We start from the raw sequence: 18,015 nt of genomic DNA, 5'->3' as shown, positions 1-18,015 counted from the left end.
TCGAAAAATTTGTGATCGTGTTTATAGACGACATCTTGATCTACTCGAAAAGTCAGGAAGAGCATGAACAGCACCTACGCCTTATCCTCGAACTCCTTCGCAATGAGCAACTGTATGCCAAGTTCTCGAAATGCGACTTCTGGCTTCGAGAAGTCCATTTCCTTGGGCACGTGGTTAACAAGGATGGAATCCACATCGACCCGGCTAAGATCGACTCTATAAAGAATTGGCCTACCCCTAAGACCCCCACTGAAGTTCGTCAATTCTTGGGATTGGCAGGTTACTACCGCAGATTCATTCAGGGATTCTCAAAGATTGCACAACCCCTCACTACGCTCACTCAGAAAGGCGTCACCTACAAGTGGAATGAAGCACAGGAATCTGCTTTTCAGAGGCTTAAGGATAACCTCTGCAGTGCTCCTATTCTCTCGTTGCCTGAAGGCACTGACGACTTCGTGGTTTACTGCGATGCATCCATCCATGGGCTCGGTTGCGTGTTAATGCAACGCGAGAAAGTTATTGCCTACGCCTCACGACAACTTAAGACACACGAAAGGAACTACACAACGCACGATTTGGAGCTGGGGGCAGTGATCTTTGCGCTTAAGATATGGAGGCATTACCTGTACGGTACCAAGTGCACCATTTACACCGATCACAGGAGCCTCGAGCATATCTTCAAGCAAAAGGAATTAAACATGCGACAACGCCGATGGGTCGAACTTCTGAATGACTATGAATGCGCCATCAAATACCATCCGGGCAAGGCCAATGTCGTGGCAGATGCCCTCAGCCGTAAAGACACTATACCAAAGCGAGTGCGAGCATTGCAACTTACCATCCAGTCTAACCTCCCTACCCAGATCCGAAATGCTCAGATTGAAGCTCTGAAACCGGAAAACATCAGGGCTGAGTCCCTGCGAGGATCGAGACAACAGCTAGAACTGAAAGAAGACGGCGCCTACTATGTGGCAGGGCGCATTTGGGTCCCACTTTACGGAGATCTACGAGAGCTTGTGATGGACGAAGCCCATAAGTCCCGTTACTCAGTACATCCTGGTTCAGATAAGATGTACCACGACTTAAGAACCACATACTGGTGGCCTGGCATGAAAGCCCACATAGCAGCCTATGTTGGCAAATGTTTGACCTGCGCAAGAGTCAAGATCGAGTATCAGAAACCAGCAGGCCTACTCCAGCAACCCGAAATCCCGAAATGGAAATGGGAGCAAATTTCCATGGATTTTGTTACAGGGCTACCTAGATCTCAAGGCGGGAATGACACTATTTGGGTGATAGTAGATCGATTGACTAAGTCTGCACACTTTCTGGCTATTAAGGAAACAGACAAGTTCTCAACCTTGGCAGAAATCTATTTAAAGGAAGTAGTCTCCAGGCACGGGGTGCCAACTTCTATTATTTCCGACCGAGACGCTCGTTTTACTTCCGAGTTGTGGCAAGCTATGCACAAATCCTTTGGCTCACGATTGGACATGAGCACCGCTTATCACCCGCAAACGGATGGGCAGTCTGAACGCACCATCCAAACCCTGGAAGACATGCTTAGAGCATGTGTGATCGATTTTGGCAAGAACTGGGAGAAGCATCTACCGCTGGTGGAATTCTCCTACAACAACAGCTACCACACTAGCATTCAGGCGGCACCTTTTGAGGCACTGTACGGTCGTAAATGCCGATCACCTCTTTGCTGGGCGGAAGTAGGTGACAGTCAACTCACAGGCCCAGAACTAGTGGTAGATACAACGGAAAAGATTTCCCAGATCAGGCAACGCATGGCGGCAGCTCGTGACCGTCAGAAAAGCTACGCTGACAAGCGTAGGAAACCGTTAGAATTCCAGGTCGGGGACCAGGTTCTACTTAAAGTCTCACCCTGGAAGGGTGTGGTTCGTTTTGGTAAACGAGGCAAGCTGAATCCACGATATGTTGGACCATTCGAAATTACCGAGAAGATCGGTAAGGTTGCTTATAGATTGAACCTGCCTGCAGAGCTGAGCGCGGTACACAACGTATTTCACGTATCTAACCTGAAGAAGTGTTTGTCGGATGAAACACTTGTGATTCCTTTTAAGGAACTGACGATTGATGAACAGCTACACTTTACTGAGGAACCGATTGAGATCACGGATCGAGAAATCAAAACCCTCAAACGTAGCCAGATACCCCTTGTGCGAGTTCGTTGGAACTCACGACGCGGCCCAGAGTTTACCTGGGAGCGGGAAGACCAGATGAAGTCCAAGTATCCCCAGCTGTTCCCAAACGAAAACCCCAGCACTGAAGCTACAACTGAATTTCGGGACGAAATTCCAAACTAACGGGGGGATGATGTGACACCCCGTTGAAACACGCTAGCTTGGCAGTGGCTGCCTTAACTTTCGGGACGAAAGTTCTTAAAACTTGGGGATAATGTGACACTCTAGGTTTTTCCGAACGAACACCTTGTAATATTTTGTGTACATAATTATTATTAAATGAAAACGTGATCCTTTATGCATTTTATGTGTTGTATGTATTATATATATATATATATATAAGAGCCAAGACCACGACCCGAGACCATGACTCGCAACCACTCGGTTGCGAGTGGGCCACTCGGTTTCGAGTGGGCCTTTGGGCCGTAACCGGTTTGGGCCGAAACCCCTTAGCCTTGTTGTTAGTTGGTATATAATCCTAACCTTCCCCACTTTCCTTCACTTTACACAAACACACAAACACACACTCCTCCTATTCTCTCAACTAGAAAACCCTCTACAAACACCACTTCCCTTCTCCAAAATCTCGGTTCAAGCAAGGATCTCGGACAAGGACTCGGTCAAGATCGTCACTCGGACACTCCATCTTCTCGGTTCCTTTCTCTTTGTTTTCGGCTCCTTCTTCTTCTTCACAACCGGTTAGTATTGTTATTATGTGCATAGAATTTATGTGGGTTAAATGAACTAAAAATGATTGGTTAGTAGTATTTTGCATGATCTTTAGGAGGATTTGTGAAGTTTGGTCATATGTGAAAACCCTCATATAACATGTTTAAAGATGGCTAAAGAATAGTGATTTAGGAATGATTATGCCAACCAAAACTATGTTCAAGATTATAAAATGAATGTTTCATTGTTTCTTGCAAATAATCTTGTTAAAAATATGTGATTTTCGGTTCATAAATGTGTGATTATGTTGGCATGAAAACCCTAGAAAACTATGAACATAAGATGAACTTGTTGAATATGGTTTGAAGGTTTTAAAAATGGCAAAGTTTGATCTATTTGGTTTAATGGTCAGATTAGGAAAAGTTGTTTGTGAAACCTCATTGGCTGTTGCCCGATTTGGGCCTGATTACTTGGTACAAATTGGACTGTCATATCTGCATCATCACGTGTACATGAAAGGGACAGCTTCCGACTCGCAACCACGGCATTACGACTCGAGACCACGCCGTTGCGACTCGCAACCAAAGCGTGACAACTCGAAACCACTCGATGCGACTCGAGACTACGACGGTTGCGACTCGCAACCACAACGTGACAACTCGAGACCCCGGTTGCGACTCGCAACCACAGCGTGACAAGCCGAAACCTCCTGGTTGCGACTCGAGACCTCCTGGTTGCGACTGGGCTGTCCACTTGGGTTATTGGGCCATAATGTGTTTAACTTGGGCTATCTGTTGACTGAATTATGTGTTGCTGTGACTGCTTAAATGTTTAGGCCGGCCCAATAACCCCACGACTGTTTACTTGTATGCATGTTGCGTGCCTGTTATGTGTATAGATTGTTACGTGAATGCTTGTACACCGAATCTGACCTATACCGGTAACCATGTTAGGACGTGGTGACCAGCGTGTTTGACCAAGTAACCTAAACCTACCGAGCAACCCAAGGTGAGTTCACAACTTAAAAGCATGCGTCCCGGTGGTTTGGGACACGAGACTAAAACAACCCTATCCCCTTGTAAAAGGGGATACCATTCACATTCCTTCCCTAGTTACTGGGAACAAACTTACTTTTCCTTCCCTTGTCATTGGGAAACCTTTGGTTAATTACTGTTTATACGGATTGCAACTAACGGCACTAAACGAACTCTATCACTCAAGTCCCTACTACATAATACCGATTAGTCGCCGGGGCCAGGCGAACGGGTTATTAGTTGATAGCGCTATTTAGGTTTTACCAGCCTCACACCGTGCCCTGGATTGGGATCGGTCGTGAACTAATGTACTCTGGCATCCGTCAATGATGATAGAACATTGACATCGGGGCATCCTGCGGAAACGCAAACGGTTACCTAGTGTTCGGTATTGGAAAACAGTTTAGTCGGTAACTTTTGGGGTAGCTCCCCATGGCATGTATAAACGGATAAAATTAACCGGTGAAACAAGTTTTTGGTAATTAAAACTGGACGACTAGTGAACTCACTCAGCATTATTGTTGACCCCTTACTGCATGCTTTGCAGGTAACCCGTGACGAAGGAGCTTGCTGCTTGGGAACGTGTAGTGTCTGTTCACCCTTGTGTTGGGTGTTACCTTATTTTGAATTATGAACTTTGTTTAAACTGCCTTACTTATGCTTCCGCTACTTATTAACTGTTTGAACTTAAAACCTTAAACTCTGAACTTGATATTTGCTAATCTTATGGTTAGTAAGTATTACTTTTGTTATCAACTTAATTATTCAGTATAATTGGTGGCTGGATCCTGGTCAGTCACGCCCTCGAAGCGGGTGTTATCCGCAGGTGGATTTTGGGGGTGTGACAGTACTGGCCAATAGAATTGCAATTTCATGAAATCAGATTGTACTATGCCACTAAAACATGTTTTCTTGTCTAACCCTTGTCTAAAATGGATCAAACACACATATTTTTGAATATACAAACCATCTTCAAACTGTTCATCATATAATCAAACAATATTCGAACCACATTCATCATTTAAGCATGAAACCATAAGGTCAAAGAACACATATTTAACACAATCCGTTTTAACATTAATGAGCATAATCGGCATTATTATTCTCGGTTCCTAGCCTAGCATGATTCATCATTAACCAAAACTCATGAGATCAAGCAAATCATGCATACCACTTGGTCAAAATCATCCTAACAAGCATCTAGCATTAACCGAATAACAAAACCATTTAACACAAAACCGGATTATTTTCATTAAGACACAAAATCATTTCAAGCAATCACTTTTATCATCAAACAAGCCTTTTATAGCAACAACATCAATAATCAAGCACTAACAAGCATTTTAGTAACAAGGCAAACAACTTGTAGAAATATTCATGCTAACCGGTTAGAAGTAGTGGTCCAAGAATTCGATAAACTAAGCTCCGAAAGATGATCTTGAGCTTGAATCCACGAGCCTTGATGTCTCCGGTTGGTTCCGAGTAGGAAGAGGAGATGAGAGGAGGTTGATGATCTTAGGGTTTTAGGGTTTAGTGAGAGGAGATGAGAGGAGAGTAGGAAAGTGTTTGTAAAAATGGTTAAGGGAGGGGAGGGTTGGTTTATATAGGATCTCGAGTGGGCTTAGGGGTGTTCCGGGTTGGGTTCTCGGTCACAAGGCCTTAACCGGCCCAAACCAAACAACCGGCCCCTTTTGTTGTTCACGGTTCACTCGAGACCGGGTGGTCTCGAGTCGGGTTTGCGGGTCTCGGCTCACATATATATAATACACACTCATGCCTATATATGTATATACATATCATACATACACACAATGCAAGGATCACATAGAACATCAAAACAATACACAACTTTTTCATTTAATATATAAGTCATATATATATATATACAAGTAGGTTGAATACAGGAATGGTTGTCCGGGAAAATCCGAAATGTCACATTATCCCCAAGTTTTAAGAACTTTCGTCCCGAAAGTTAAGGCAGCCACTGTCAAGCTAGCGTAAGTGAAAGCGTTTCAACGGGGTGTCACATCATCCCCCCGTTAGTTTGGAATTTCGTCCCGAAATTCGGTTGTAGCTTCAGTGCTGGGGTTTTCGTTTGGGAACAACTGGGGATACTTGTGCTTCATCTGGTCTTCCCGCTCCCAGGTATACTCTGGGCCACGTCGCGAGTACCAACGGACTCGTACGAGAGGTATCTGGCTACGTTTGAGGGTTTTGATCACTCGATCCGTGATCTCGATTGGTTCCTCAGTAAAGTGTAGCTGTTCATCAATAGTTAGTTCCTTGAAAGGAATCACAAGCGTTTCATCCGACAAACACTTCTTCAGGTTAGATACGTGGAAAACGTTGTGTACCGCACTCAGTTCTTCAGGCAGGTTCAATCTATAAGCAACCTTACCGATCTTCTCGGTAATTTCAAATGGTCCGATATAACGCGGATTAAGCTTGCCCCGTTTACCAAAGCGAACCACACCCTTCCAGGGTGAGACTTTAAGTAGAACCCGGTCACCGACCTGGAATTCCAATGGTTTCCTACGCTTATCAGCGTAGCTCTTCTGACGGTCACGAGCTGCCGCCATGCGCTGTCTGATCTGGGCAATCTTTTCCGTTGTTTCTACCACCATCTCTGGGCCCGTGATTTGACTATCACCGATTTCCGCCCAGCAGAGAGGTGACCGGCATTTACGACCGTACAATGCCTCAAAAGGTGCTGCCTGAATACTGGTGTGGTAGCTGTTGTTGTAGGAGAACTCTACTAGCGGTAGATGCTTCTCCAGTTCTTGCCAAAATCGATCACACACGCTCTAAGCATGTCTTCTAGGGTTTGGATGGTGCGTTCAGACTGTCCATCCGTTTGCGGGTGATAAGCAGTGCTCATATCCAAACGTGAGCCAAAGGATTTGTGCATAGCTTGCCACAATTCCGAAGTAAAACGAGCGTCTCGGTCGGAAATAATTGAGGTTGGCACTCCGTGCCTCGAAACTACTTCCTTTAAGTAAATCTCCGCCAAGGTAGAAAACTTGTCTGTTTCCTTAATAGCCAGAAAGTGCGCGGACTTAGTCAATCGATCCACTATTACCCAAATAGTATCATTTCCGCGTTGAGACCTAGGTAACCCTGTAACAAAATCCATGGAAATTTGCTCCCATTTCCATTTCGGGGTTTCTGGTTGTTGGAGTAGACCCGCTGGCTTCTGGTATTCTGTCTTGACTCTTGCGCAAGTCAAACATTTGCTGACGTATGTTGCTATATGGGCCTTCATACCAGGCCACCAATATGTAGTCTTCAAGTCGTGGTACATCTTGTCCGAACCAGGATGTACTGAGTAGCGGGACTTGTGGGCTTCGTCCATCACGAGTTCACGTAAACCTCCAAGGAGTGGAACCCAAATGCGCCCTGTTACATAGTAAGCACCATCTTCTTTCTGTTCTAGTCGCTGTCTCGATCCTCGCAGAGACTCAGCCCTGATGTTTTCCGGTTTTAATGCTTCGACCTGAGCATGTCGGATCTGGGTAGGGAGGTTAGACTGGATGGTAAGTTGCAATGCTCGCACGCGCTTTGGTACAGTGTCCTTTCGGCTGAGGGCGTCTGCCACGACATTGGCCTTGCCCGGATGGTATTTGATGGCGCATTCGTAGTCATTCAAGAGTTCGATCCATCGACGTTGTCTCATGTTCAATTCCTATTGCCTAAAGATATGCTCGAGACTCCTGTGATCGGTGTAAATAGTGCACTTGGTACCGTACAGGTAATGTCTCCATATCTTAAGAGTAAAAACCACTGCTCCCAGTTCCAAGTCATGCGTCGTGTAGTTCTTTTCGTGCGTCTTGAGTTGTCGAGAGGCGTAGGCAATAACTTTCTCGCGTTGCATCAACACGCAACCGAGCCCATGAATAGATGCATCGCAGTAAACCACAAAGTCGTTAGTGCCTTCAGGCAACGAGAGAATAGGGGCGCTACAGAGGTTATCCTTAAGCCTCTGAAAAGCAGATTCCTGTGCTTCATTCCACTTGTAGGCAACGCCTTTCTGAGTGAGTATAGTGAGGGGTTGCGCAATCTTTGAGAATCCCTGAATGAATCTGCGGTAGTAACCTGCCAATCCCAAGAATTGGCGAACTTCAGTTGGAGTCTTAGGCGTAGGCCAGTTCTTTATCGATTCGATCTTGGCTGGGTCAACATGAATTCCGTTCTTATTAACCACATGGCCGAGGAAATGGACTTCTCGAAGCCAGAAGTCACATTTAGAGAATTTGGCGTACAGCTGCTCGTTGCGAAGGAGTTCCAGAATAAGGCGTAGGTGTTGTTCATGCTCCTCTTGACTTTTCGAATAAATCAGGATGTCGTCAATAAACACAATCACGAATTTGTCGAGGTAAGGCTTACATACGCGGTTCATAAGATCCATGAACACTGCCGGTGCGTTAGTCATTCCGAAAGGCATAACGAGGAACTCGTAATGACCATAACGAGTCCTAAACGCAGTCTTTGAGATGTCTTCATTACGAACTCTCAACTGATGATAGCCTGATCGCAGGTCAATCTTAGAATAGTAGCTCGATCCTTGCAGCTGATCGAATAGGTCGTCGATGCGCGGGAGAGGGTAACGATTCTTGATGGTAACCTTGTTCAACTCACGATAGTCGATGCACATTCGGAATGTGCCATCCTTCTTCTTGACAAAGAGTACTGGGGCTCCCCAGGGTGATGAACTAGGACGGATAAATCCTTTATCCAATAGTTCTTGCAGTTGCGTAGAGAGTTCCTTCAGTTCTGCAGGGGCTAGACGGTACGGTGCTCGAGCTATGGGTGCTGCTCCGGGAGCTAGCTCGATTTGGAATTCGACCTGACGGTGGGGAGGGAGTCCAGGTAATTCCTCAGGGAATACCTCGGGATAATCACGTACTACAGGGAAATCTTCAATCCTCTTTTCCTTTTCGTGGGTGCTGGTGACAAGTGCTAGGATAGCGGTGTGCCCTTTCTGTAAACACTTCTGGGCTTTTAAAAGCGAGATAATGCCTGTGACTTCTCCACCTTTGTTGCCTTTGACGATGAGGGGTTGGCCAGAACGACGAGGTATGCGAACTGCTTTTTCTTGACAGAGGATCTCAGCGCGATGTTTGGATAACCAATCCATACCAATGACGACATCGAAGCTTCCAAGTTTGACGGGGAAAAGATCGATACTAAACGTGTGGCCAGACAATTCTAGTGTGCAGTCGTGGATCATGTGCGTGGCCTCGATGTTCTTACCATTAGCTGTCTCGACGATGTGCTTAGTACTTAGTAGTGCAGGCAGGTGTTTAAGTTTCTTACTAATGCGAAGGGATACATAACTGGCATCGGCACCGGAATCAAATAACACAGAAACATAACGATCATCAAGTAGGAACTTACCCGCCACGACGTTGGGGTCGTTCCTTGCTTCTCCAGCTCCAATCACGAAAGCTCTTCCCCTTGCACCATTCCCAGCGTTGTTGTTTTGCTCATTGTTCCCAGCTCCCTGATTGTTGTTGCGGTTCTGATTCAGTTCAGGGCAATCCTTTCGCATGTGCCCTGTTGCCCCACATTTAAAACATGCCCGGTTGTTTCCCTGCTGCTGTTGCTGTTGAGGTTGTTGCTGATTCTGCCTTGCTGGGAACTGACTTCTGCAATCCTTGGCTTCGTGCCCCATCTTGTGGCATCGCTGACACTGACCCTTGTTGCATGCCCCATTGTGGTGCCTGTTACACTTGTTGCACTTGGGGTAGCTTCCCCGGTAGCCACCCTGTTGCTGAGTGCCTTTGTTGTTGTTAGTTTTCCTTTGCTGGGCTGGGGCCTGAGTAGAGTTAGCATCCTTGCCCTGATTTCCATCCCACTTTCGTTTACCATCACTAGAACTTCCTTCCGCAGCACTGATCCTTTTGGGCAATCTGCCCTCCTCCACAGCCTGGTTAGTGAGTTTGTGGGCAAGACGAACCACAGGCTGTATGGCAGTGAGGTTGGCCGAGGTTACGTGGCTCCTGATTTCTGGGACTAAGCCCTTGATGTACAATTCGATCCTTCGATACATGGGTCGGGACAAGTTTGGACAAAGAGCAGCGTAGTCGTTGGACAGCTTGGTGTAGGTCTCAATCTCTGACCCAACCATCTTGAGTTCATAGTACTCGTCCTCGAGTTTGTGGATGTCATCCCTGTGACAGTACTCTTCCTTGATCATATCCTTGAAATCTTCCCATGCAGTAGCGTTTGCAGTCTCCAAACCAAGCATTTGAATTTGCGCCTTCCACCATGAAAGTGCGCTTCCCTCAAGAGTACCAGTAGCAAACTTCACCCAATTAGCAGGGGGACACTCGCAGACAGCGAAGACAGCTTCGACCTTCTCGATCCAGTATAGAAGACCTATGGCACCCTCAGTGCCACTGAATGGAAGAGACTTGCAGTCCATGAAGGTCTTGAAGGTACAAGCACGTGGTTGCACAGGCGCAGGCTGACCTGTTGTGAGAAGTGAAGCGAAACAGGTTTAGAGGCGAAGAGACGATGTGGCGGTAGGATCTAAACATCCTAAAACAACGAGCTTACCTATAGGGTGAGCTGCGAAAGCTGCAGCCACCGTGTTGAGCAGGTTAGTGAACTGAGCCTGGGTCATGTTGACGTTTCCTCGTCCGCGTCCACTCATTGTCTTCATAACCAGAAAACATAGTATGAGTGTGATGTCGTAACATAGCGAGAATGGGATAGAAGAGGGAAGGTGTATCTATCTAATCAGGCAAACTAGTACGTATAGTAAAGCAGAAGCATAAGACAAACAAGCAAATACGGGTCCGAGCTATGAGGTTAGATAAGTCGAGCCTTGCACTTGGAGTGTAGTGTCGTCACGAGTCACGGGTTATAGTCTGGTTTTTCTCAAAAAGATTTTCCCCTTTTTAAAACCAAGTTCACTATAACCAATGGCTCTGATACCAATCTGTCACACCCCCAAAATCCACCTGCGGATGACACCCGCTTCGAGGGCGTGACTGACCAGGATCCAGCCACCAATTATACTGACTAATCAGATTGATAACAAAAGTAATACTTACTAACCATAAGATTAGCAAATATCAAGTTCAGAGTTTAAAGTTTCAAGTCTAAACAGTAATAAGTAGCGGAAGCATAAATAAACAGTTTTAAACAATGTTCATAAAGTAAGCATGATAAATGCCCAACACACGGGCAGACGACCACTACACTTCCTAAGCAGCTGCTCCAGTCACTGGCCACCTGCAAAGCATGCAGTAAGGGGGTCAACAATAATGCTGAGTGAGTTCACTAGTTGTCCAGTTTTAATTACCAAAAACTCGTTTCACCAGTTAATTTATCCGTTTATACATGCCATGGGGAGCTACCCCAAAAGTTAGCGACTAAACTGTTTTTCCAATACCGAACACTAGGTAACCGTTTGCGTTTCCGCAGGATGCCCCGATGTCAATGTTCTATCATCATTGACGGATGCCTGAGTACATTAGTTCACGACCGATCCCATACCATGGCACGGTGTGAGGCTGGTAAGACCTAAATAGCGCTATCAACTAATAACCCGTTCGCCTGGCCCCGGCGACTAATCGGTATTATGTAGTAGGGACTTGAGTGATAGAGTTGCGTTTAGTGCCGTTGGTTGCATTCTGTATAAACAGTAATTAACTAAAAGGTTTCCCAATGACAAGGGAAGGAAAAAGTAAGTTTGTTCCCAATAATTAGGGAAGGAATGTAAATGGTATCCCCTTTAAAAAGGGGATAGGGTTGTTTTAGTCTCGTGTCCCAAACCACCGGGACGCATGCTTTTAAGTTGTGAACTCACCTTGGGTTGCTCGGTAGATATTTTTACCCGGTCAAGTATGTTGGTCACCACGTCCTAACATGGTTACCAAATATGGGTCAAGTCGGGTACTAGTAAACACATAGTGAACACGTATGGCAAATACATATAGCAAACACGTATAACATACGAACAAACAAACAGTTGGGTCATTGGGTTAGCCCTAACATAAAATCAGCAGTGACAAACATGCAGTCCAGTCAACAGTAAGCCCAACAGTCAAAAGCCCAATGACCCTAAAACAGTCCAGTCGAGACAAGAGTGACTCGCAACCGAGGTTGCGACTCGCAACTGAGGTCTCGGTCCGTCACGTTTTGATTACGAGTCGCAACCAGAGGTTACGACTCGCAACCAGCAGTTCCGACTCAGTAGCAGTGGTTACGACTCGCAACCGGATTCGATACGCGTTGATTACGACTCGCAACCGGGAGGTCTCGACAAATCCTGCTGTGGTCTCGAGTCGCAACCAAAGGTTCCGACTCGCAACCGTGATTACGTGCACAGAAATCCTTCTAGAACCTGCAAACAGTACTGGCCAATAGAATTGCAATTTCATGAAATCAGATTGTACTATGCCACTAAAACATGTTTTCTTATCTAACCCTTGTCTAAAATGGATCAAACACACATATTTTTGAATATACAAACCATCTTCAAACTGTTCATCATATAATCAAACAATATTCGAACCACATTCATCATTTAAGCATGAAACCATAAGGTCAAAGAACACATATTTAACACAATCCGTTTTAACATTAATGAGCATAATCGGCATTATTATTCTCGGTTCCTAGCCTAGCATGATTCATCATTAACCAAAACTCATGAGATCAAGCAAATCATGCATACCACTTGGTCAAAATCATCCTAACAAGCATCTAGCATTAACCGAATAACAAAACCATTTAACACAAAACCGGATTATTTTCATTAAGACACAAAATCATTTCAAGCAATCACTTTTATCATCAAACAAGCCTTTTATAGCAACAACATCAATAATCAAGCACTAACAAGCATTTTAGTAACAAGACAAACAACTTGTAGAAATATTCATGCTAACCGGTTAGAAGTAGTGGTCCAAGAATTCGATAAACTAAGCTCCGAAAGATGATCTTGAGCTTGAATCCACGAGCCTTGATGTCTCCGGTTGGTTCCGAGTAGGAAGAGGAGATGAGAGGAGGTTGATGATCTTAGGGTTTTAGGGTTTAGTGAGAGGAGATGAGAGGAGAGTAGGAAAGTGTTTGTAAAAATGGTTAAGGGAGGGGAGGGTTGGTTTATATAGGATCTCGAGTGGGCTTAGGGGTGTTCCGGGTTGGGTTCTCGGTCACAAGGCCTTAACCGGCCCAAACCAAACAACCGGCCCCTTTTGTTGTTCACGGTTCACTCGAGACCGGGTGGTCTCGAGTCGGGTTTGCGGGTCTCGGCTCACATATATATAATACACACTCATGCCTATATATGTATATACATATCATACATACACACAATGCAAGGATCACATAGAACATCAAAACAATACACAACTTTTTCATTTAATATATAAGTCATATATATATATATACAAGTAGGTTGAATACAGGAATGGTTGTCCGGGAAAATCCGAAATGTCACATTATCCCCAAGTTTTAAGAACTTTCGTCCCGAAAGTTAAGGCAGCCACTGTCAAGCTAGCGTAAGTGAAAGCGTTTCAACGGGGTGTCACAATATTATTGAACCTTTTCTTTAAATGTGTCTGAGACTAGAAATATTGAAAGACTATTGGACCTCAAAAGGTTAGAGGCGGCAACTTTTAGATTGTTTTGATTCTTAGTGGGCCGCTTACTCCACCCAATCTGACAAACATAAATGTTATCCTTTAATTTGGGCCGAGACAATTTACTAAACTGACAACTAACAAGTGTTAAATTCTGATTGGGCCGTGAAGCAAAAAATATGATCTGATTACTTTTGAATTCTATTTTCACTAAAAAGAGTGGCCGACAATATTTTTTTTTAATATCTCAGTGACCGACCACTTGACCCAATACACAATGGATTATGATAGGACCAATTTAACCATTAAAATCATTTATTTGACACTAGATTGGGCCTTTTTCAAACGGAACCTTACAAAATGATTGGTCCTTTTAGTTGCACTTGTAGGATCATTTTTTTATGAATAACCGACAAACCCTAATATCTCACATGCAAACCTTAACCTATGATTGGACCGCAACTAATTATGTATATGGAAACTTGGGCTTATTTAATTCACATGCAGCCGACAACTATTTAATCGGTGCACTCCCTCGATAACATGCAATTATGTTTGACAATTTTATTAATCCAATCTCGAGACCCAAAATGATAAGACCACATGCACTGACATCCTCGTTTAATATTTCATACACTCGATGCACTTTCAAGCGGTTCACACAACTCAAAACATTTTTCAAACGGTGTAGATAGTTTCAAACGACCATAGTATTTCAAACGATAAGGATCAAACTCAAACGGTCATGTTCACTTTCAAACGGAATAGTTGATTTTCAAACGATGATTCAAACGGAACGATTTTTTCAAACGATAGTTATGATTTTCAAACGGAACACCAGACCTCGTTCAAAAGGTCATAAGTTTTTAGGATTTTTTTATCATTTTTTCGACGAATTATGAACTGAAACTTTCAAGGATTTGTTAATTGACAAATCCGAACACAATGTGAAACTTTGAGCCGATTTCAACCGTAAAAAGTATCGATTTTAAGAAAGAAGGTGTAGAAAATAAGATTTTCAAGCTGAATATGGCAAGAACTCCTCGTCCTGAGCTCTGATACCACTTGTAGGACCGGATTCGACCTGAATGAGTCGTTCGGAAGAGCTCTCGTACGTTTCAGAGGCGGAAACTAAGAAACGCACTATAAAACAGCTTGAACTACACTTTAAACCTCTTATATATTCGATTGACAACGTTTACAGTGAGAGGAAATACCGGCAGCACCTCGGTATCGTTTTGCCTGACCGTTACAAATGAACTAGACAACAACCTATTATAGTAACAGCCTGCCATTTGAACATGCTTCAAACGGACAAACATTCAAACGGAAAGCATTCCAAACGGACACTAATACAAACGGAAGTCATAACTTCAAACGGCCAACTTATATTTGTTCTTCAAACGGACTCTTCTCATTGGACCATCATATGGATGGTTCTCATTGGACCTTGAAATGGCATCCTCCTATTGGGCCTTCAAATGAACATCTCTAATTGGACCAACAATCACTTTTGTCTTTTATGGACTAGAAAATGCAATCGGCCAATATCGATTTATATGATGATGTCACATGTGATGTCATCAAGGTGATGTCACATGTGATGCCATGCTTGATCGGATCCGCAACGAGACCGAGACTCGGTATTAAGACGTAGACGACAGATGACTGCACCAACAACAAACTTCTCTTTCTTTCTCGTCAATTTTGTTAAAGGTAACGCTATCTTCGAAAAATCTTGTATGAACCTTCTATAATAACCAGCGAGGCCTAGAAAACTTCTTATTTCAGTTGGACTTTTCGGGGAAACCCACTTCATTACGGCCTCAATTTTTTACGTATCTACTAAAACACCTTCCGAATTTATCACGTGGCCAAGAAACTGCACCTCTCTGAGCCAAAAGACACATTTTGAGAACTTTGCATAGATTGTTTCTTTATGAAGTGTTTCAAGCACTTATCGTAGGTGTCTCGCATGTTCTGCTTTACTTCGTGAATAAACCAGAATATCATCTATGAACACGATCACAGACTTATCTAGCATGGTTCGGCATACCCGGTTCATAAGATCCATGAACGCCACTGGCGCGTTCGTCAACCCGAATGACATTACTAGAAATTCGTAATGTCCATATTGGGTCCTAAACACAGTTTTTTGCAATGTCTTCTTCTTGTATCTTGACCTGATGGTAACCTGAACACAAGTCTATCTTCGAGAACCAGCTTGCCCCTTCTAACTAATCAAAAAGGTCATCAATTCTAGGTAAGGGGTAGGGGTTCTTTATGGTTACTTTGTTCAGTTCCTTATAGTCGACACACATACGCATCGACCCATCCTTCTTTTTTACAAATAAGACGGGTGGTCCCCAAGGTGACACACTCGGGCGTATGAAGCCCTTATCAAGTAGATCTTGTAACTGCGTCATTAACTCCCGCATCTCGGTGGGGGCCAGCCTATATGGAGCTTTCGCTACCGGTTTCGCACCCAGATTTAGTTCGATACAAAACTCTATTTCGCGTTCGGGAGGGAGTCCCGGTAATTCCTCCGGAAATACATCCTTGAATTCGTTCACAATCTCAACATCTTCAATCTTCGGGAGACTTTGTTGAGCATCTACTACATAAGCTAGGTATGCTCTACTCACATTAAGTACATACTTAACGGCTTGAACGAGGGTACAAAGTTTCGTTTCTACATTTCTCTCCCCTTGAATACTTAGTTGCTTTCCACTTGGAGATTGAACAAGTACTGTTTTATTTTCACAATTGATCTTCGCATGGTGTCGGGCCATCCAATCCATACCCACTATCATTTTAAATTCCCCCAAAACCATAGGTTTGAGGTCGATATCGAATTCTTCATCTTCTATTATGAACTTACAATTTCAACAAACTTTGTGTAATACATAGTTCTTACTATCTGCTATTTCTAACTCTAAAGGTATCGGCATTCGTTTAATCTTGAATGAAGGATGTTGTACTATTTCACTTGAAATAAATGACATGGTGGCTCTAGTATTGAACAAAACATAAATTGGCATGGAATTTAATAAAAAGATATCTGAAACCACATTCAGCTAGGCATTGGCTTCTTCGGATGTGATTTGGAACATCCTCCCTTTTGCCCTAGAGCCCTCCTCCTTCTTCCCCTCTTTCTTTGATCCTTGTTGAAGTTTAGGACCCTCCAATTTAACATGCCCCTTTTGAAAATAGTTGAAACAAGTCTTCGGGTTGTTAGGGCATTTGTAGTACGAATGTCCCTCATCACCACATTTGTAGCACCGCTTCTTAGCTAAAAGGCATTCTCCAGTATGAAGTTTCCCACATGTCTTGCAAAGGGTAATACCGCCTTTCGATTTATCTTTTCTTCCGTGATCTTGATGTTTCGCCTTCTTAGACGGACTTGAATTGGCCCCTTTTTCCGTCGATCTATTTTCACCACGTTCCTCCTGTCTTTTAAGCCCAAGTTCTCTATCCTGAGCCCAATTAATAAGCTCATCGAGAGTTTCACATTTTGAGGGAGTGATAAACTCCCTATATTCTGCCTTTAATATGCCATGATAGCGATTGATTTTCATTCTTTCCGTCTTCACAAAATCTCCGCAGAACTTCATTTTATCCAAGAAGGTATTAGTTATCTCGTTGATCGTTTCGTTTTTCTGTTGGAGGCATAAGAAATCCTCCTGAATCTTATCAATGCCTGACTGAGGACAATGATATCTCAGAAAAGGCTCCTTGAATTCCTGCCAAGTCATCGCTTGAAGTTTGTCCTCACCTATTTCCTTACAATACGCGTCCCACCAATCTTTCTCTTGAAAGGTGAGTTGACTAGTAGCGAACATCACTTGGTCTTCCTTTTCACAACGACTTCGTATGAACACTGCCTCTATGTTTGAAATCCATTTTTGGCATGCTATCAGATAAATCTTACCAACATAAGTTGTAGGGTTGCATAACATGAAATCCTTGTACATGCACCTTCGTTCCTTGCCTTTACTTTTAGACCCCTCAATCATCTCCTTTAACTCCTCAATCTTACTAGTCATCATAGCATCTATTGTGACATCTGTGCTTGTAATCATTGTATAAACCTTAAACAGTTCTGTTATCAATAAAACAATGTTATTTGACCCCAATGTTTGTTTATTTATGTTTGATATTTTGTATGTTTTGATTTTTGTTCAATTTCAAACTCTATATTGTTTTCTAAAGAGTTATACGCAAACCGATGCGTAAACGTAATCAGTTTAACGCGAGAAACACTCCGGAACATCAAATTATGCTTAACATACCTTAAATAACCATTACACAACTTAGAAATAAGTTTTATAGGGTTTGGTATTGCAAAATCAAGTTTATTCGCTTACAGGGACTATTTTCGTCAAACTGCGAAACTATACCGATTTGTATAGTAACGGACATTTCGGAACATGATCATAAGTTAAACATACCATAAATATCCTTTACATAGCTTAGAAATAGGATTTGAGGGGTTCAGTATGCTAAAAT

The 18,015-nt window shown here is 43.5% G+C and overlaps 1 protein-coding gene across 1 annotated transcript; it reads right to left on the bottom strand.

Annotated features, from left to right (window-relative positions):
* Nucleotides 1-16,583: 16,583 nt before the first annotated feature.
* On the bottom strand, nt 16,584-17,588 carry LOC110887055. Its single transcript, XM_022134961.1, has one exon. The coding sequence runs from the start codon at nt 17,586-17,588 to the stop codon at nt 16,584-16,586; it is 1,005 nt and encodes a 334-aa protein (XP_021990653.1).
* Between the last annotated feature and the right edge of the window lie 427 nt (nt 17,589-18,015).

Source organism: Helianthus annuus, chromosome 2 (genome assembly GCF_002127325.2).
Source record: "Helianthus annuus cultivar XRQ/B chromosome 2, HanXRQr2.0-SUNRISE, whole genome shotgun sequence".
NCBI classification, from domain to species: domain Eukaryota; kingdom Viridiplantae; phylum Streptophyta; class Magnoliopsida; order Asterales; family Asteraceae; genus Helianthus; species Helianthus annuus.
Note: the sequence above shows the minus strand (reverse complement) of the source record. Positions and strands in the feature narration are given on the sequence as shown.

What these genes read in the sequence shown, in the direction of transcription:
- LOC110887055 (XM_022134961.1), bottom strand. Translation starts at nt 17,588, where the DNA reads ATGATTACAAGCACAGATGTCACAATAGATGCTATGATGACTAGTAAG.